At 47.6% G+C, this 21,657-nt stretch overlaps 1 protein-coding gene across 4 annotated transcripts in view; it reads left to right on the forward strand.

Moving 5' to 3' along the window:
• The window catches only part of MAP2K3 (mitogen-activated protein kinase kinase 3), a 470,125-nt gene that overhangs the window by 255,119 nt on the left and 193,349 nt on the right, over positions 1–21,657 (forward strand). For all 4 annotated transcript variants that reach the window (XM_078665238.1, XM_078665237.1, XM_078665239.1 and 1 more), the window contains one exon: positions 5,623–5,671. In XM_078665238.1, coding sequence (XP_078521364.1) covers positions 5,623–5,671 — 49 coding nt within the window. The remainder of the gene's footprint in view (positions 1–5,622; positions 5,672–21,657) is intronic.

A 21,657-nucleotide genomic window follows, 5' to 3' on the forward strand; every position in this document is an offset into this window, starting at 1 on the left:
ATTCCACAAGAGCAATGTCCACATCAGCAGCGCTGTTCGCTGGAGTGCCGATTCTGGACATATGCAGAGCAGCGACGTGGAAGTCACCGCATACGTTCGCCAGACACTATTGCCTGGATGTTGAGCTTCTGCAGGACGCAGCAGGGGGTCAGGCGGTGCTTCGACATCTATTCCAGTGAGGTGAGCCTTCCTACATCCCGCCATCCTTGTATGCACATCTCTTCTATTTGGTTATGTTGATGTATGCTAATGCTTACAGTCGCATGATACTAACTGTATTATCTAACTGATTATATGGCATCATTGCATCAGAAATGTGCATAATATATTGCTAACTACTCTGATTCAGGCATGTGAATCTATGAAAGACACCCCTAATACTGGATAAGAAATGCGTTACTTACCTGTAACAGCAGTTATCCAGTATTGGTGTCTTTCATAGATTCACATGCAACCCTCCCGCCTCCCCTGGAAGGTCTCATCTCGCTCTCTAACATATATTACGCCTACCTAGCTTGGTGCGTACGAAAATCTGAGAGACTGAGGCTCCTGCAGGGAAGGTTCTAGAGGGAGGTGGTAGCTGATTGGCTGGCTCTAAGAGTTTGGTCCTTTTTGCATAAGGACGAGGATAGGCTACTAAGGTGAGGCCCTTAGGCCTATTTTTCTTTATGTATGTCTATAGGACATTACTTTTCTATATACCAGAGGCTCCCGTCTCGACGACGGGGAATGATTCAGGCATGTGAATCTATGAAAGACACCAATACTGGATATCTGCTGTTACAGGTAAGTAACGCATTTCATTTTAACTACCTCTTCTTCTCTCTGTTTCTTGACACTTGCTATTAATGACAGGGCCTGGCCCCTGAGAACCGTCTTAAAGGCTTCCCAGAGAGACATAGCCGAGGAGACCGACCCCTCGTTTTCCTGAAAATACTGATCAATAGATTTTACCAGAGCTGAACGAGTCTTGGAGTTCCGAAAGTACCAGGGGTTAATCGGAGCAACCCGGCCCTCCACCTCCGAGCCCAGCTCAATCCTAAGCCATATCGGGGAGTGATCGGAGATACCACGGGCCAGATGCTAAACCTCAGTGACAGAGAGGGCCTGTCCCGCAGGTATCATAAAATAGTCAATCCTGGAGAGGCTGTCGTGCACACCAGAAAGAAAGGTATATTGGCGCTGCGTAGGGTGTAACAATCTCCAGCAGTCGACCAGACCCAGGGTGTCCAGGAAATCAGACAACCAAATATGTGCAGTCCCAAGGTCCCTGGGCGGGTGCCGATCCAGAAGACCGGAGACAACCGCATTGAAATCACCACCTATAATCAATGATCCCTCGGGAAGGGAAAGAAGAACCGGCCCCAGGTCTGCAACAGTAGATGACTGAAGGCCAGGCGGAACATATACAGAGACCAGGGAAATGGTCCGGCCCTCCCACCTACCCGTGATGGCAACATATCGCCCTCTGTCATCGAGTACAGTGGCGTCAATTTCAAGCGGGAGAGAAGTCTTTAGCAGGATACCAACCCCCCTAGACCCAGAGGAAAACCCAGCATGCGCAATCAGACGGTAGCCCCTCCTGTTCATAGCCCGGCAGGTGTTACCAATCAGGTGTGTCTCTTGAAGGAGAACTACATCTGGGGAGAGACGTTTCAAAAGCTGTAACACAACACTACGTTTTATCCGATCCCCCAGGCCATTCACATTCCAACTCATCAATCTCAACTCCCTACCACCATCCCGGAATGAAAGGAAGACCCAACCCCTGGTAGAATGCAGCACTTCGATCAAAAAGGATAGAAATAAGTTGCCTTGCACAAAACAACACACTATACCCAACAAAAACCCCCAACCCCCCCAGCAACAACCCAATACCCCCCACCCAGCACCCCTGCATAAAACCAGGAAACCACCCAAACTTGCAGTGTGCCTGTCGCCCCCCCCCCCCATCAAACTAAGCTACAAGAAGAAACACAGGAGGAAAAGGACCCTCTACTGACCCCGCAACCCCCGTAATATAATGATCAGATCAATTGTCAAAGTCATCGAACCACAGTTCGAGGTCGGCACAGGACCTCGGGACTCCGGCACCTATTCCTGGTCTGCTTGTCCTCCCTCCGCTCCACCAGGCTGGCTCTCCGGAGAAGACTGATTCGGTAGAGTATCAAGCCAATCAGCAACAACGTCCGGACGATCGAAAAAGTAGGTCCGCTCTGCATATTCGATTCTCAACCTAGCCGGGAACAACATGGCGTACTTGAGACCCATGCCTCGCAATCGTCGTTTTACACCCATGAAGCCAAGTCTTTGTCTCTGGACTGATTGTGTGAAGTCTGGATAAAAGCTGACTGTAGTATTTTCAAACTGCGTAGGGCCATAAGTTCGTGAAGCCTGCAGCACAGCATCCCGGTCTCGAAAGTTGAGGATTCTGGCTATTATAGGACGTGGAGGTGCTCCCTGTTTTGGACGGCCACCCGGGACCCTGTGGGCACGTTCAATAGTAAAGAATTTACTCAGTCCCTTGAGCGCAAGATGGCGAAAGATTAAGTCCTCCACAAAGAGGTCCGCAGCCGGGTCCTCTGCTTTTTCTGGAACCCCTATGATGCGGACGTTATTGCGGCGAGCCCTCCCTTCATAATCCTCGAGACGGCGTATAATGAGATCGCTGCTGGTCTTCAAGCGATCAACGTCTGTCTGCAGTGCAGTGACATCACTTGTTAGACTGGAGGTCTTAATGTCCAAAGATTTGACTTTTTCATTCGTTTTGCCCAAATCCGCACGGATCAAATTCACATCAATCGCAACGGTATCGAGTTTATGTGCAAGGGCCTCAATTTGGTGTCCCAATGTGGATTTGACGTCTTGTAGGGTCGGCTCGGTCGACGATGTAGATTGTTCCTTCGTGCCGGCTCCCCCAGGAGAACTCTTCATCTGGGTATAGCGGTCCATATTATTAGATTGCATGGAGCCACCTCGGCGAGTAGTCTTAGCCTTCACTTTGTCTCCGTCAGGCTTCCCCGCCATTGATGGAGACGGGGCGCCGTGGCTCCGTAGAGCCGGACAAGAGAAGGGCAATCTCTGATCTCGTCAGGCAGCAGCAATCCAGGCCCGTGGGTACGGGACAAAAGATCTCAGTATCCGGAGAGAACAAGCGGTACCTTCACGGGTGGCTCAGTCGTTATCTGCGAACTCAGGGGTAATCCCTTCCACAGTTACTGGTCACTTTGGAGTCAAAACCGAAAGTGAAACCAATCAGACCGGTCACACCCGCCTCTCAGGAGCCGCTGTTGTTCAATTACAGGTCGAGCAGCATGACAACTTCACAGCCGGGCATCGTGGAGGGGTAGGCCGCAATCTTCAAGGCGCCATAACTACGGTCCCCGAGGTCCGATTCAGAGTCAGACTGCAGTATTCACCTCACGCGTGGTTCACCTTCACAAAAACAGCAGTGAGGAGCAGGATATAAGACAGGATAATTGCAGGAGGTTGCGAGGGTCTCTGGAGCCCTAAGCTCACGCGGCCATCTTGGTTGCTCGCGAAGCTCCTCCTCTGCAGACTAGTGTTAAGTAAACACATCTATAGTTGGAGTATGACTGATTGTGCAACTCTGCCTCAGGTCTTTTGACGTGTTGGTGTTTGTTGGAGGAGGTACTTATTGTTGAACACTGATTGAGTGGGGGGCTGCCTCCTCCTTCTTAGTGCTTTCCCCCTTGAGCTCCTTTTGTTTGGTACTGAAGCTGAATTCTGACAAGACTGAGGTCCTCATCCTCGGCTCCACCCCCTTAGCCTGGGACGACTCCTGGTGGCCTACCTCGCTGGGAACAGCCCCAGCACCCACCAACCACACACGCAACCTAGGTGTCATCCTCGACTCCACCCTCTCCATGACCAAGCAGGTCAACGCCGTCTCCACATCCTGCTTCAACACCCTCCGAATGCTCTGCAGAATCTTCAAGTGGATCCCCTCAGAAACGAGAAAAACCGTCACCCAGGCCCTCGTCACCAGCAGGCCGGACTACAGAAACGCCCTCTACGCAGAAATAACAACCAAGCTCCTGAGACTGCTGCAACGCATCCAGAACGCCTCGGCACGACTGGTCCTCGACATCCCCTGACGCAACCACATCACCCCCCTCCAGAGAGACCTACACTGGCTCTCCATCAACAAGAGGATATCCTTCAAACTCATCATCCACGCACACAAAGCCCTACACAACACCGGACCAGCATACCTCAACGGACGACTCTGCTTCTACACCCCCACCCGCAGCCTCCGCTCAGCCAGCCTCGCCCTCGCCACGGTCCCACGCATCCGGAAAACAACCGCCGCCGGCAGATCCTTCTCCCACCTCGCCGCCAAGACCTGGAACACCGTCCCCACCAACCTACAACAGACCCAAGACCTGCTGACCTTCAGAAGACTTCTCAAGACCTGGCTCTTCGATCAGTAGCAGCCCCCCCCAGCGCCTTGAGACCCTCACAGGTATGTAGCGTGCTCTACAAATTCCTTGATTGATTGAGTGACCAGGAAAAAGGACTTTTAGTAGCCATCACTGTGGCTCAGAGTAAGTGAGGTTTAATTATCAATTTATGCTACTGATTGCCTCTCACTTGCCACACATGAAGGCAACAGAGGTCGATAGACAGAGCAGTAACATAAGAGCATAAACAGCAGATTGGTGATGCCATGACAAATGGACAGGATATAGCACGTGGTAGTGATGGTGTAGAGGCTGTAAGCCACAGTTTATGCCTGATAATTCATCTTCTATCTCGAACAGGAGGCTAAATAAACTTTACCTGGCCAGATGAGAACCGGCAAGTTCTTTTTCAGCTGAAGAAACAGTACCTAGAGATTCCCCAGGCTGTACATCACCTTTGGAGAGAATACCTCTGGAAAGCAGACACAATGCTCCATGGCCCGCCCCTTTTGTTAATCTCTTACACCTCTAAATTCTACTCTGTCCCAGAGCTTCTCTCCTGCTGCAAACACACATCCGCTCTGTCAGATTGAAAAAATGCGCCTTCGGACGTATTCTGCAGTGCAGCCAACTGGGGTATCCTATGGGCCTTCTAAGTTGGGTGATCTCTAAAATACTTTTGCTGCAGCAATATTCACACACTTTGGGAATAGCGTGGTTTGGAAACTACTCACTCGACCCTCCTCGAGGTTTTACTATTTGTATTTTTTTTCATTAGTTATAGCCATAAATTCCCTTCATTTACAAAGGACCATCCATGCAGGGCAGAGCCAGTGGAAATGCCATGCTCACTGGTTTGTTAAGGGAATTGAGAGAGAGGGATGACACACAGTAGACGTGCCTGTGTTTGGAACGCCGAGGAGAAATAACATATGCCATAGATTGGTCTTGCTGCATTGTGGTATTGGCACCTGGTCAGGTAATGTGGAGTATATGGTAATGTTTCCCTGATTTATGAATGGAGAGGTTTTTCAACTAAGAATATTCTGTATTACTACAGCTTGTTCATGTATTCTGTTACCTTTCTGAGATCTACAGTACAGATGTGGATTTTGGCTGTCAAATGGTGTTATTCACCATCTTACGTTGCACTCTTTCTCTGATCATTTCACGTGACGTTGAGTTTTTTTTTTTGTAGACCTCCAAGGAACCTCGACTCCAGAACTTTTATCACAATTGGCGAGAAAGTAAGTACTCATCCCTTTTATTACATATTGCTCGTAGCGCTGATACAGTTGTCTGCTGTCACATTTAGTTGTGCACTTTATATGGCTCACCTATGTGAGTGTTTTTTTTTTTTTCACCTTCATCGATACATGCTTGAAGGATCTCATTGTAGGAACACATTTACATTTACAGCTGCAGAAAATAACATAATGAAGCATTTACTTGTATCAAATGAAGGTCAAGATGGACTCTTCACTGGACCTTCACCGTTTCTTTGCCAATCATTCTTACTCCTTCCATCTGTTCACTCTTTTAGCACTTGCAGTCCCTGAAAATGCCTGTCACTCGGATACTATTTCACCTTATTTCAAGTTAACGGGTCTTAACTTTGCTTGATTAAATGCTTCTTTGGGTTATTTTCCGTAATAGAGCATCATGGCACTTGTATGTGTTTTTAAAATAAATATTTTTTTTAGGGATACCCTCTCATGTTTGCCCACCATTGACCCCTAGTGAAGGGCATTCCCCAAAATGAATCAGGGCTCTGGTTATGAATGTTTACTGAAACTCTAAAAGTGACATATTAATTCCAAAATAAAGGATTTTGTTAATGGTTTTAGAAAAAGTGTGATAAAAAATTACTGGATCGAGTAAAGGAGAACTACAAACTGTGTATAATTCCCATCCGGCCTAATAAACGCCGTGCAATAGGAGACTTTCCCTGCACATTGGATGCAGTTATACGTGCTGTTGAATTGTTCCCAGGCTGAAGGGAAACGTTCTGTCAGCATTGGAGAAGGCGATATATCGTGTAATATATTAATCTAGTCTAATATAGCGTGTGCATATATAAGTGGTCTTCCTGTGTCTGCCCAGACAGGATTTCGAAACTCACTGCACAGCAGACTAGTAATCCGCAAAGTGGGTGGTGCTTTGAATAGGGAAAGGGGGTAGGTTGAAAGGCCCTACAACTAGGTGTAGTGGCGCTCCTCGGGCTTTACCTATTGCCTGTGACAGGGGATTTCGACTGAGATGGAGTAGAGCAAAGTAGAGAGGGTTAATTAGAAGTTGAAAGTGGAAGTGTTGCCCTTCTACTCGGATCGGGGGCACCAAGTTGGGCTTTATTAGCTAAAACCCTAATCTAAACATGTAAATTCACAATCTTGAAATTTGTGATTCTGGATGTTCTGAAATTGTATCACGAGCCCTTGGGGACGCCTGTCCTAATTTACTACAGCTGGTGGTGTCACAGGTGCAGTGAAGCATTTTGGTCAAGCACATGTTGCCTGGAGTGGCTTCATTTGAATTGTGTACTCTTTCCTTTAATGTTGTGTTTTTCTTTATCCTCAGTATTAAAAGTAGTCATCTTTTTTAGATTTCGCCTCCAAAATCTCTTGTAATAGAAAAAAAAATCGTGAGGCCCATTTCTTACCATTTGTTGCCTGCAGCATCCGTCTCATTTACTTACCACTCATTTGTCAAAACCACACCACTTTTTTTTTTAACGTTGTTTGTAGCACCCCATACGAGTGCATTTGTTTGCAGTCGGTCTTCCCTATCATCATTGTTGTTTGCCCCGCCCCTTTCTCGCCATCCATTGTCTTGCTGCCCCCTTTTTAGGTCTCGCACCTGCGAAGCAGGGCGAAGCCCTGTCGCAGCGAGACTTATTGTCGGCGGCTGTGCTTACAAGGAGACAAGAGATAGGCACGCGCAGCATGCCGGAATCGGATCAGGTCGCGCGCGTGAACACGCCCTCCGATTCCGGCATGCTGTTCCCAGTCACAATGGATCAGGACGCGCGCATACACATACACACACGCACACACAGACACATACACAGTCACACACGCGCACACATCCCCCCCCCCCCCCACACTCACCGGGCTCTTTCCGCGTGTCCCTCTCTCCCTCGGCAGACAGCGGGTCAGTCTCGGCAACAGGCGGGGCTCTCCACGAGCACGGGAGCGCCGCTAGCTCACACGCAAATCTTACGGCTGGCTTCACGGGCACAGGAGCGTGGGAAAAGGCTCCTGTCTGCTTCCAGTCTTTTTGCGGCCTCGCCCCCGTCCCAACACAGGTTGCCTGGCTTCCTGTCCAAGCCGGGCTGTGGCGGGGAGTTTTTCAATACCAGACTTGTCTTTGCGTTTTGTTACCCGAGTTCTTGAATTTATCATTGAATATACAGGGCTATAACTATCAGAATGTAAACAAAATACACGGATTCGATTATTTACTCATGCACAGACCTGAGAAACTTGAGAACTCTGCTCAACAGCTGTACTTGCATATGGTGACCAGATTTACTCCTTACCACTGAAATACCACTTTTCCACTCATATGCTTGACTTTTTTTTCATGTCATTGTTAATAAGTGTGTTAACCCAAGTGATTTGCTTAGTGAAAAGCAAGACGACACATCCCAGAATGCACTGACTGTTGAATAAAAATCCATTAATTGTAAACCCAGTGTGAAATTTCCCCAATTCATGAGAGACTTTAAAGAAGTTTGTTTTAAATCCAATTGTTTTAGCGTTCTGCGACTTCTAGGCGCATACTTTTAATGGGGAAATACCTTGACAACCCCCAGCAAGCTTAGAGATTTTAGTGGGTGAAAAAGAGGGCTGACTGAAAGCCTCTCGCACTTCATGTAAATGACAACTATGCATGCAACAATGGGACACAATCTTACAAACAGCAAACTTTAGGGTCATGCCGGAGAATGAATATACTGTTTAAATAACTTATGATACAATGGCGGAAATAAGAAGATGTTCAGGTGAATAAACAGTGAGAAAAATAGCACCTAGAGGTAACGTGAGGAAATAAACCGAACCCATAGCCAGAACGTGAGAGTCCCCAGGAGAGTGAATAAATCCCACACAGTGCAGGGAGGGCGAGGCTGGAGTCATTTCGGTGCAGCGGGGTATTCTGGTCCGAGAGGAGGAAGTGAGGGGATGTGACGTCATAGATGGAAATCAAAGCAAGATGTGGAATGCACTGCGGGTGCTGTGGGCACGGGGGCGGAGCGGTGGGAGGTGGAGGGACGGCTGCACAGGGGGCTGGTATTTGAGAGGAGGTGAAGGGAAGAGTGGCTGAAAAAGGAGGGACGGGAGGCAGAGACCACCGAGAGAAAGAAGATAAGGGGAGTCAGGAGAGGGACAGGCAAAAGAGCCAGTCTAGGACTAGGAGAGGCCACGGGTAAGAAGGATGTAGTTGACATACCAGGTGAAATGAGGCGAAAGTGGAGTGTAAGTGAAAATAACTCAAAGAAGATGGTATTGAACGAAAGAAGGTTATACAGAAAGGGAAGGAGCTTGATAGAGATGAAGGAAAAGGTTACTAGAGAGGATGGAGGAGATCAAGGAAGCAGAAAATGAAAATAGGGTGCATTGCTGCCAAGTTTACCATGTCCATGCGTGATTAATAAAGCCAGCCCCCCATTTTTAGGTCTCGCCCTGGCGATCAGCGCGAAGCGCTGTCTCGCCGCGAGACCTATAGCCAACGGCTGTGCTTCCCAGGAGACGAGATGGGCACGTGCAGCATGCCGGAATCAGATCAAGTAGCGCTCGTAAACACACGCTCCGATTCCGGCATGCTGTTCAGATAATGGTTCAGGACGCACGCACGCACACACGCGCACACACAAACACACACACACGCGCGCACACACACGCACATGCGCATACACCCCCCCATTCCCCCCCACTCACCGTGCTCTTTCCGCGTGTCCCTCTCGCCCTCGGCAGCGGGTCAGTTTCAGCAACAGGCGGGGCTCTCCACGAGCACGGGGGCCCCGCTAGCTCACACGCTCACATCCAGCTGGCTTCACAGGCACAGGAGCGTGGGGTAGGCTCCCGTCTGCTTCCTGTCTTTTTGTGGCCCCGTCCCAACACAGGTTGCCTGGCTTCCTCTCAAAGCCGGGCTGCAGTGGTGAGTTTCTCAATACCTGACTTGTTTTTTAAGTAGTTGTGCGCTTGGTTTATTCAGTCCTTTATCATTTTTCCCCTACCCTTTTTAAAAAATTATTCGGTTGGTAAATGGATTGGTGGTCCGAGACAAATTCTAAGATCACAGCCCGAACTCTCTGGGGGTGTAACAAATCCTTCGATATGGCTTCCAACTAAATTACTGCCATTTGTAAACAGGCGCCCCTTCTAGTGGGTTTTTGTTGGAATGCTTTCTCATCCCTTTCTGTGACTTTTAATCGATGTGTATGCTTTCAGTTAGCAGCAGGTGCATAAAAGTGATGTGTATATATCTTATTGGATGCATGCTTGTTTATTTATTGTAACTTTTTTTTCGAGTGCTTGTGTGTTTGTGTTTTTCCAGCACTTCGGACAGATTTACAGCTTTTTTTATAGAGAGGAAGATGCTGCAGAACATAGTGTTTCTTCTCTTGCTGACTGCTCCTGGACCTTGCATGCTGGCAGGGTGATGATGTATGGGCTTTGCCGGGGGTCTGTGATATTTTGGTGCATTTATGTCTGTACCCGCTCGTTCCTTCCTGCAATACAGTGGTCTGCATTCACAACCCCATCTCAGGTAGGCCCCCCCCCCAATAAAATATCCGCAATAAACAAAACAACCAGACGGTAGTTTTCTATGCCGTTATGAGTTGTCGTTGTCCCTCTGTCTCATTAATTGCCAAGTGCAGTTGCAGTTCCATGCTGTTCTCATTGCTCTTTCGTGCATTTTATAGTGCTTCGTGCCCATGCGTGGCAATCGGGTGCTTTATGTAGAATCAGCTATGGAGGTTTGTCAAACAAGTTGTTCTTTACAAGGCAAGACCGCGGGGCGCTCGTGTTTGTTTCACACATGAGTAGCTTCCAGAAAGCCCTCTCCTAAATCTGTAAATTTTCTGAAGTTATTGTACGGTTATGTCACCCGTCAGCCTTTGGCTAGACTCCTGTTTCAAAACAGCTGTAAACTTTATGGAATGAAAAAGGTGTTCTAGTCGTCGCCTCGATGTTTCCAGTTTCCTTCGCTGTGAAACTATGAATACAGACCAAGGGCTGAGGGGCCGTAGAAAAAAAAATCAAACGGTGTGCTGAACCACGAAAATGCCGTATACATAAGCCTAATACAAACTGAATATTTGCGGGGCCACACCGAGTGGCAGAAGCACGCCACAGAACGCTTGTTATTGTTTATAATAGTGGGAGGAAAGTGCTGATGAATGTTTTCATTTTATTTTAGCATTGACGCCTTTATCAACTGAAAATAGCGAGCATCTGGCAAGTGCTATAATTATGTTGACTAGGTGTGCCGGATTTAGCAGGGCAGCCCTGGTTTTTAACTAGCTGTTCAAGATAGTTTAGGAGGGCGGGCCTGGAGCCAGAGCGCAGCATATAAAAACGTTCCTCCAACCTCTGCGTCGAAGTGGTTGCTGCTGGACGTGGTGCTCTGCGAGGGCCAGGGCTTTGAGCGCCTAGGCGTTTTTTTACTTCTATTATTTTTAATTTCCTTAAAGACTTGAAGCACCCTGTGCCCGTGGTAAGAGCCTCCCATCTAAATTCGGGTACCGTTTATGTGCGCACATTAACTCTTTCCATGGCAGCAGCGCTCTGAGCCTCACCCCCCCTCCCAAAACTTCTACCCCAGAGAATCTGGCGCAAATTCGAGTCGGCATTTAATTACTTAAAAGACTAGCTACAGCTTGGTAGATGGTGTAACCAGGCGATGTCTGGGCTTCAGTCTGTCTCACAACGGCGACCGACACCTCGAGTGCGCTAACTGCGATTGTGAATAACTTGTTCTGCAATTTGCTAAATGAACTAATTCTGACACTCAAACTCCCCTAAAGAGGTCAGTCTTGCTCTCTGTTTGCTTGGTGTCATGTGTGATTGGTATAAGAGTTATTTGTAGGTTTGCTTTTAGATCTTGTGGGCCTGATGAACAAAGGTTACATTCATAAACAAACATTTCCAATGCAATAGGTCTCACATTTGCGAGCGTTTAAGCTATTAGCTTTGCAAATGACAATGGCCCAGATGCATCAAAGGAAAATCTGGTCGCAAAGGGGCAGATTCTCAGAATCTGCCCCTTTGCGACCGGTATTTTTGCATTTGGGATGCATCATCCCAAAAGCAAAAATCGCAAATTGAGAATTCGCTAAATTGCGATTACTTGCATTTAAGGAATCTCAAATTGAGAATCCTTAAATGCAATGCAATAAAGTTAAAAAAAATAGCGATTTCGCTAATAGGGCACGCAAATTACCATGAAGTAATTTGCAAAAACTTTGAAAAATACACTAAAGTGCATTTTTTAAAGTTTCATGTTGCGCGCACACATGCCCTAAGGGCATGTGTGTGCGCAACATATGTGCACAGATCAATTTCAGGGGTGCAACAGGGTGTCCTTTGTACACCCCTGCAACCTTGAAATCGCATTCTCATTTTACGATTCGCTAATTGCGATTCGCAAATTGAAAATTCTTCCCATTCATTCCTATGGGCCTCTAGGCCCATAGGAATGAATGGGGAAGTATTCCTTAATTGAGACTCGCAATTTGCGAATCGCAATTAAGGAATTTTAAGAAATCGCTATTTTTAAAGTGATTTCTTCTTGCATACCATTTTGCTATTCCTTATTAGCGATTCCTTATTTTTCGCTAATAAGGAATCGCAAAATGGATGCTTGATGCATTTGGGGGAATGCCTTTTATTTGTTTTACAAACCAAAACATAAATAAAAGACATTGTCCTTTACAATGCCAAAAGCTCAAACTTACGTAAATGCGAGACCTATTGCATTGCAAATGCTTGTTCTGTTATTTGTTAACCTGTCCTTGATTGCCCGTTGTTTTTCCCCACCACCAACTTTTGTAGCTTTCGCCATACCAACCAGCCCCCCCCTTTCATTCTTGCTTGGTTCGTACCACCGTCCCCTCTCACCCTTTTTTCCCCCCTCACTGTCGTAGCTTGCTCTGAACCTTCCTTCCCTCCATTGTTGTGCTGCTCCACTTCCCTGGTGTTCGTTGTCTCGTCATTGCTTGGCTGTTTTTTGCTCCACATCGCCCTCCACCCCCACCATGTGTTGCTTGCCCCATGCCAACCAGCCCACTCCTCCCGTTTTAGCTTGGCTCGTCCAACCCGCCCCCTCCCACCGATTGGTGTTTCTGTCTCCGTTGAAGCGTGGATTGTCTCCCGAGTGGGTATATGCAGTACATAATTCAAATAACCCTCCAGTCCTTGAATCCGTGGTTCTTGCCATTCGCGGGTGAGAGCTCGGCAGGATAATGCACCTACTGCTGAAATCTGCGTGAAACCATTGGGTTACATGTTCAAGTGTTACCGGCAGATGCACGGTCCCAGTCCCAGGATCTCAACTCTGTGGGAGATTGCATATTCTGCAGAAATCTGTTTTAATTCTGTGTGTTGCAATTTCCAATCCCATTAGCGCAGTAGAATAATGCATTACTTGAAGTGTTTCAATCCTCGTGTACATGGCACAGTTTCAAATCCAATAGGATTACCAAGTATGATAAGGTACCTGTGGCACAAGTCTGTAGGCAAATCAATTATTCTTTATTGTTTTAGTTAGTTAAAACCATAACAATAAGCTCATAAAATTAATAATACTTGTTTTTTTAGAAACGTACACATTTTAAATTATCAGTTGCCGACAGTGCATTAGTTACATAAGTCATTTAAACGTATTCAAAGTGACAAGATATGATGAGGTGAGACTGTGAAGCAAGAAGTCTGTGTTGTGCGACGAGTATCTGAGAGGCCTATTGGGCTTATCACCTCAGTTCATCAGGTCTGTAGGCCCCCCTTACCGGTCACAGATTTCAATTTCTGTAGCTTTGCTTAGTAGGTTTAAATATCTGCCACAGGGGCCTGTCGCCTGCTAGTCAGTTTCCATGCCACAGGGGCCTGTCGCCTGCTAGTCAGTTTCCATACACAGCGACATAGACCCTTGGGTTAACGCCTCTGTTACTGAGCTTCGATTGTCACGTAGAGAAGAAAAGTTCCTTAGCAGTCAACAGGGGTGATTATAACTGTACAGGTTCAATCGTAAAATGATCGCTGAAAAGGACAGTCTCTCATGAGGCTAAAACATTTGTTTTTTTGGGAGTTATCTGATGCTACCTGTCCAAGTACCAAATAATTTATTCAACATTAGTGCCTTTTCAGTAGCAATTCATAACTGATGGCAATCGAGGTTGCAGTGGTCGCTTCAGCCGTTTACGACAATTCAGATTTTATCAGTTTTGTGTTTTTTTTTTTTTAGTGATGACATGTTGACATATTAATCTTTACCTTTCTTTTGTGAAAAGTTTTCAACTGTAACAATACTGGTTTTCTTTAGCGCACAGGGGCAAACTTGGTTTTTCGATTTGCGTTAGGTTGATTTTGTTTGCTATACATTCTGACTTCGTAATCGTTCCGGGACAACCATAAGGGCAGCTGTTTGCACAATACGAATTCATTCATTTATTTGTCAGTGCGAAAACTGTGGCCGTTACTCCTTGAATGTCGTTTTTTAAAATTCAGTCACATCACTCCTTTTTAGGTCTCGCAAGCGAGAACTATTGTCATCGTGATGGCTGCCAAGCGACCACAGACCGGGCCACGAGCAGATTGTGGCTTGTGAACGCGCACGTCCAGCAACGTGCACATCTCCTGTCCCGAGGCAAAAGCATGCAGTTTCACTTTCGCGTACATGTAAACAACACAGCATTCAACATGCAAGTCTTTAAATATTTTAAATGTAGATATATCCCACTTACCAGCAATTGTGGTGACTTTGCGCTGGTCTCTTGTCTTCATCGGCATACTCCGTCTGGATCACAGGAGCCCCCTCAAGTTTGCATCGCCGCCACTGTGCACGAGCCGCAGATCCAGCAACAGCGCACGCGCAAGCAGCCCTCGCGCTTCTATCCCCCCTGTTTCCTCCCCGGCCCGGATGTGGAGCACAGGTGCCGCGATGCTTGTTCTAATGTACGGCCTTGCTCGTCACTGCTTATTACCGTTGGCGTCATCCAGGGGAAAAAGCCATTTACGGTAAAGAGATTTTTCCTGATATAAGGGGGTTGTTTGCAGAAGGGGGCCTTGAGAGGCGGGGAGCCTCTTCTCCGACCTCCTGCCTTGGATCGGGGTTCGCGCTCAAGATCTGGTTTCTTATTTGGGTATTTAATGCTCAAGTGAAACCTCTGAAGAACCGAGGCAAACGCTGCTTTTACTTAAGGTCGGCACGTTCCAGTGCAGCTCCGACAGGGTTCCCTCCGAGGCTTTGTCCCCGTCTGCCACCGCCTCCCACTGCACCAGTTTAATGGTTTGTAGTGCGCACTGCAGCGCGCGCCAAGGGGCACAGAGGCTGTCTCGCCGAATTATGAGAAGAGTTCAATTACACAGCTGATCATTACACACAAAAGTAACAGATTAGTTTTCCGGTTGTGTTTTTAATTTGTCTGCAGCATCCTGCGGGCAACAGTGACGTAGATCTAATGTGAGAAAATTGTGAGATTTTTGTTTGCACTCCATGCACTTCCGTGTCTGCCTGGACCTTTCTTTGCCTGTTCCCGTCTAATTCATGTTCACCCACTTATATATGTAAATAGATTTACACATCCACTGTGACTGTGTGCCCTGGGCATGTCCGTTCAGGCTCTTGAGTCTGCATACACGTGTATTCTCTAGGCCAATGTTTTTAATGTACAATTTAGAACTTGAATTCCCGTTTTTATGAGGTAAACCGGATAAATAGCAGAGCGCAAATCAAACACGTGTACTGGATTAGCAAATCACTCGTGGACCTGGGAAACATCGTGATATTTCTGTATACCCGCAGCCCCCTCAGCCAGCAAAGTAGCCGCTGCTACTGACAGTACTGACCATCCCTGATGCCCCACTCACAGACAGCCTAACTCCGGCCCTCCCACCACCATCAACGTCATCGCTCCTCTCACAGTGACAATTACACGCTCAATCCACCTCGCCCAGCGGTCCAGTCACCGAGGCAGGACACTCTGACCCTTATGAATATGGCTCGTGCACTTCGCCCTTTGCACTCTTTATTACACTTGCTTGCAGGGTCCTACTGTAGAGCAATTTGTATCTGTTAATCACATCGTTACGGATCGCTAAAAAAAGATATACACCATCCAACAAAAATCCATTCAACAAATGTAGACATCAGAAACAGATAGGTAAACCCGATTTCGAAACCTTAACGTACAGTGAGTGACGTGTGTGTGTGTGTGTGTGTGTGTGTGTGTGTGTAAAATAAAGCCCACATTCACTCCGAATGACATCTTGGGATGGAATATCACTTCCTAAATGTACCCCCGCATAATGGTAGTCATTTTATCGACCTCAGAAGTATGAAAGGCTGAATGGTATTGGCTGGAATCGAACCCCTGGGTCAAACACATATTCCCTACAGTGGATATATTAGTCTACAGAGCTTAGACGTGATTTATTTCCTTTTAAACATATTTGCAAACGTGAGTGTGTTATATTATGAGATCATAAACCTGTCACGTCATGATATAGGTAGCTGCGAAACAGCGCGCGAACCTAAGTATCTGGATAGTAGCCCGGCCTTGTGACGTTGCAGAAACACAGAGTAATGGAGCTGGAGATTCACAAAGAAGAAGACGGTGCATAGTGTCTCATGCGGAGACGGGAGGCCCAGCGCAGAGAGTATATGGGGGGGGGGGGGGGGCCTCCATTAGCACACGTGCACGCACACACGCAAGTAATCATGCCTGAAGTACTTCTGCAAAGAAGCCATCACATGACCAGAGAAACCGAGCACATGCTGTCTTCCCTTCATAGCCAATCCGCGATAATTGCAATTAACTGGAAGTCTTGCAGTCAAAGCAAACATTGTTATGGAGATAATTCCAGCCGATTGCTAATGAGCACTTCACACAACTGGACTCCTTTTCCTGCTATTACTCCGGTAGCTTATCTACTATAAGGCCCTCCATTCTCCATCAATGCCCCCAGTAATTAGAATAGACACGCCATGATGACAAGCTAAAAAGTGAATCCGTGAAGTCTTGCAGCCTTTCTATCAGCTATTCCTTGTCCTCAGAGCCTCCGCCTGCTGCCAGACCTCTATGGTCCTACCACATACCATCAGCACTACCAGGAGTTTAATCCCCATAGCCCCCCAGTATTCTCTGATCCCCACACACATCACGAGCAAAAGATGTTGCGATGCCATACCAAAGGTATATTATGCGCTAAGCAAGTGTAAATTGTATAAATGTGCATATATATATATATATTTAAAAAAAAAATCATAATATGATTTACTGTGATATAATCTGCAAGACGCCAGTGCCTAAGGTAGAATGATTTTGGTATTTAGAAAGTCTTTTCACCATGTTTTCTACCTGTCAGGTGACACCTTAGCACATGACTGGTTTAGTGATGTTTTAAAATATGGTTTGGTTCCAAAGCACTGACGTTGAGTGAGCAAGGCGACTGAGTTCGCCAAAACGTGTCTTATCTTTCAGCACATGCAGTTCACCATATATTTGCCTGCAAGGGTTACTGGTAAAAGGAATTTTTTGCAATCCCGTTTCATTACTATGTGCCTGCTCTCTCTTTGTTCTTCCGTGACCCACCTGCTTCAGGTGTTTCCTTTTATTTGTATTCCCATTTCATTCAGTATGGGCCTGCTCTCTCTCTCTCTCTCATTTTCCGTGGGACATCTGCATAAGGTGTTTCTTTTTATCTGTATTCCTGTTTTATTCGATATGTGCCTGTTTTCTCTTTGATTGTCCGTGGCTCACCTGCTTCAGGTGTTTCCTTTTATTTGTATTCGTGTTTCTTTTTATATGTGCCTGCTCCTTCTCTTTCATCTTCCGTGGCCCACCTGGTTCAGCTGTTTCCTCTTATTTGTATTCCTGTTTCATTCCCTATGTGCCTGTTTTCTCTCTTTGTTCTTCTATGGCCTCCTGGCTTCAAGTGTTTCCTTTTATTTGTATTCCTGATTTATTCTGTATGTGCATGCTCGCTCTCTTTGATCTTTCATGGCCACGTGCTTCAGGTGTTTACTTTTATTTTTATTCCTGTTTCATTTTATATGTGCCTGCTCTCTCTTTTTGATATTCCGTGGCCCACCTGCTTCAGGTGTTTCATTTTATTTGTATTCCCGTTCGGTCCCGTATGTGCCTGTTTTCTCTCTTTGATCTTCCATTGACTTCTAGCTTCAAGCGTTTCCTTTTATTTGTGTTCCTCTTTCATTCGGTTTACCCCCTCTCACCCTCACAGCCCCTCACCCTCACACACACCCTCACCCACCCTCTTACCCACCCTCACACACCCTCTCACCCTCACACACCCTCTCACCCTCACACATCTCTCACCCTCGCACCCCCCTCACCCTCCCACCCCCTCACCCTCCCTCACCCTCACACCCCCTCACCCTCACACCCCCTCACCCTCGCATACCCTCACCCACACACCCCCTCACACCCCCTCACCCTCACACCCCCTCACCCTCACCCACCCTCACTCACACTCTCACCCTCACACACAACCCCACCCTCACCCCCTCTCACCCTCACACCCCCTCTCACCCTCACACCCCCTCTGACCCTCACACACACCCTCTCACCCTCACTTACCCTCTCACCCTCACACACCCTCACCCTCTCACCCCCACACACCCTCTCACACCCTCTCACCCTCACACACCCTCTCACCCCCTCACCCTCGCACCCACTCATCCTCACCCTCATACCCCCTCACCCTCATACCCCCTCACCCTCACACCCCCTCACCCTCCCTCACACCCCCTCACTCTCACACCCCTCACCCTCACACACCCCAGACACTCCCTCACACACCCTCACCCCCTCACGCTCACAACCCTCACTCACCCTCACACCCTACACACCCTCACGCCCCCTCACACCACCTCACCCTCACACCACCTCATCCTCACACCCCATCTCACCCTCACACCCCCTCACACCTCCTCACCCTCACGCACACCCTCACCCTCACTCACCCTCTCACCCGCGCTCACCCACCCTCTCACCCTCACCCACCCTCCCTCACACACCTTCTCACCCACCCCTTCACCCTCACACACCCCCTCACCCTCCCTCACCCCCACCTCTTCACCCTCACAACCCCCTCATCCTCACACACCCCTCATCCTCTCACCCACCCTCTCACCACCCCGGACCACCACACCCCCTCACACACCCACCCTCCCTCTCCCGCACACACCTTCGCCCTCATCCTCCCTCTCCCTCACACCCCCTCACCCTTACATGCCCTCACTCACACACCCGCACCCCCACACACCCCTCACTCACCCTCACTCACACACTCACCCACCCCCACACACCCTCTCACACACCATCACCACTCTACCGCCCTCACTCTACCGCCCTCACTCTACCGCCCTCACTCTACCGCCCTCACTCTACCGCCCTCACTCTACCGCCCTCACTCTACCGCCCTCACTCTACCGCCCTCACTCTACCGCCCTCACTCTACCGCCCTCACTCTACCGCCCTCACTCACTCTACCGCCCTCACTCACTCTACCGCCCTCACTCTCTACCGCCCTCACTCTCTACCGCCCTCACTCTCTACCGCCCTCACTCTCTACCGCCCTCACTCTCTACCGCCCTCACCCACTCTACCGCCCTCACCCACTCTACCGCCCTCACCCACTCTACCGCCCTCACCCACTCTACCGCCCTCACTCACTCTACCGCCCTCACCCACTCTACCGCCCTACCTCTATCTTATCTATCGCCTTCACTCTATCGCCCTCACTCTATCGCCCCACGTCCTTCTTTATATCCATGTTCTCTTCACCTGTGCTGATCTGCTGCTCTCTTCCACCCCGCCTCCTTCTTTAACTCTGTTCTTTTCTCCTGTGCTGATCTGCTGCTCTCTTTCACCCGCCTCCTTCTTTAACTCCCTGTTCTCTTCTCCTGTGCTGATCTGCTGCTCTCTTCCACCCAACCTCCTTCTTTAACTCCCTGTTCTCTTCTCCTGTACTGATCTGCTGTTCTCTACCACCCGCCTCCTCCTTTAACTCCCTGTTCTCTTCTGCTGTGCTGATCTGCAGCTCTCTTCCACATACATCCTTCTGTAACCACACACACACACACACACACAACCACACACACAAACATCACCCCACACACAAACATCACCCCACACACAAACATCACCCCACACACAAACATCACCCCACACACGCTCAGCCACACGCTCAGCCACACACCACACACAAACACAACCACACACAACCACACACACAACCACACACAACCACACAACCACACACATCTATCTATCGCCCTCACGCTATCTATCGATCGCCCTCAAGCTATCTATCTATCGCCCTCACGCTATCTATCTATCGCCCTCACGCTATCTATCTATCGCCCTCACGCTATCTATCTATCGCCCTCACGCTATCTATCTATCGCCCTCACGCTATCTATCTATCGCCCTCACGCTATCTATCTATCGCCCTCACGCTATCTATCTATCGCCCTCACGCTATCTATCTATCGCCCTCACGCTATCTATCTATCGCCCTCACGCTATCTATCTATCGCCCTCACGCTATCTATCTTTCACCCTCACTCTATCTATCTTTCGCCCTCACTCTATCTATCTTTCGCCCTCCCTCTAGCTGCCCCAGACCATCAGACAGGCCAGTTCATGGACCTGTTTCAGAAAGAATCTGAAAACCTGGTTGTTTCCTAAGATGGAAAACTAGTTCTTTCACTGCCTATTACGGGCTGGTAATGTGCGGACCATCACCATTTCTAAAAGCGCCAGGATACCCGTAGGATGACAGTTTTTGCGCTATATAAGTGATTTTTACATTACATTACATCTTTCGCCCTCCCTCTAGCTATCTTTCGCCCTCCCTCTAGCTATCTATGGCCCTCACTCTATCTATCGCACCACCACAGCATCACTCAGGGGGACCACAACATCACTATGCGCTACCACAGCATCACTGAACGCCACAGCATCACTCGTCGCCACCACAACATCACTCAGTGCCACCACAGTATCAATCTGTGCAACCATTCAACAATAACTGGTTCAAATATTTTCTCTCAATGTTTCAAGCTTTATTACAAATGTCATAAAAAGATGTTAATATTTCACTTCTGTTCTTGGATTTTCATCACAATAAAATACACTGAACATAATCTTCACAAAAGTTATTTACAAAAGTTTAAGCTATTGCCATTATAAATTACAATAACTTTTATTTAAGTATTAATTATTTAAAAAAATTAAAAGCCTTTGTTATTTGTAATATCTATACATCTAAGTCACGTAAATACAAAACATGTTGCATTACAAATGCTATAGGGGTCACATTTGCAAAAGATAAAAGTATTGGCATTGTAAATGGCAAAGCTATTAATTTCGCTATTTTCAAAACCAACACATTAATAAAAATGTTGTCATTTACAAGACCAATAGCTCAAACTTTCCTAATGCGAGACCTATTGCATTGCAAATGCTTGTTTTAATTGGCTGTATGTGGATGAGTGCAGATATCTGCTAGTTAGTCCCGAGTTGACCACTTCAGCCCCCCCCCCCTCGCCCAAGGGCCTCGAGTCTGAGGTTGGGTGGCCCACTAGGGGGATGTGTGTGTGTGTGTGTGGTGAGCGAAGTGAGCGACGTACAAAGGTGGTCAGCCGCTCCTCCTCGAAAATATGTATATGCATGTAAATATGGATTCTAAAATCAATTTTCTGGCACCAAAAACATGTTTTTATTGTTTTAATTAAAATAAATATTTTTAAAATACCATTTTCACTTTGCAAAACTGATATGTAGGGCAAATTCACAATCTTAAAACTGAAATTTGGGCCCTGTAGCTGCAAAATACATTTTCACTGTCTAAATCGACTAAGCCACCAGATGTCGCATAGGCGAAACCTATTGGCTTTGCCAATGCTTCTTTTTCTTTACACCTTTGTTTCACTGCTAAAATCTTTGCTCCATTATATGGCCGTGGGTTGGGGGGGGGGGGGTCAT

The sequence above is a fragment of the Lissotriton helveticus genome, chromosome 10, assembly GCF_964261635.1.
Source record: "Lissotriton helveticus chromosome 10, aLisHel1.1, whole genome shotgun sequence".
Classification (NCBI taxonomy): domain Eukaryota; kingdom Metazoa; phylum Chordata; class Amphibia; order Caudata; family Salamandridae; genus Lissotriton; species Lissotriton helveticus.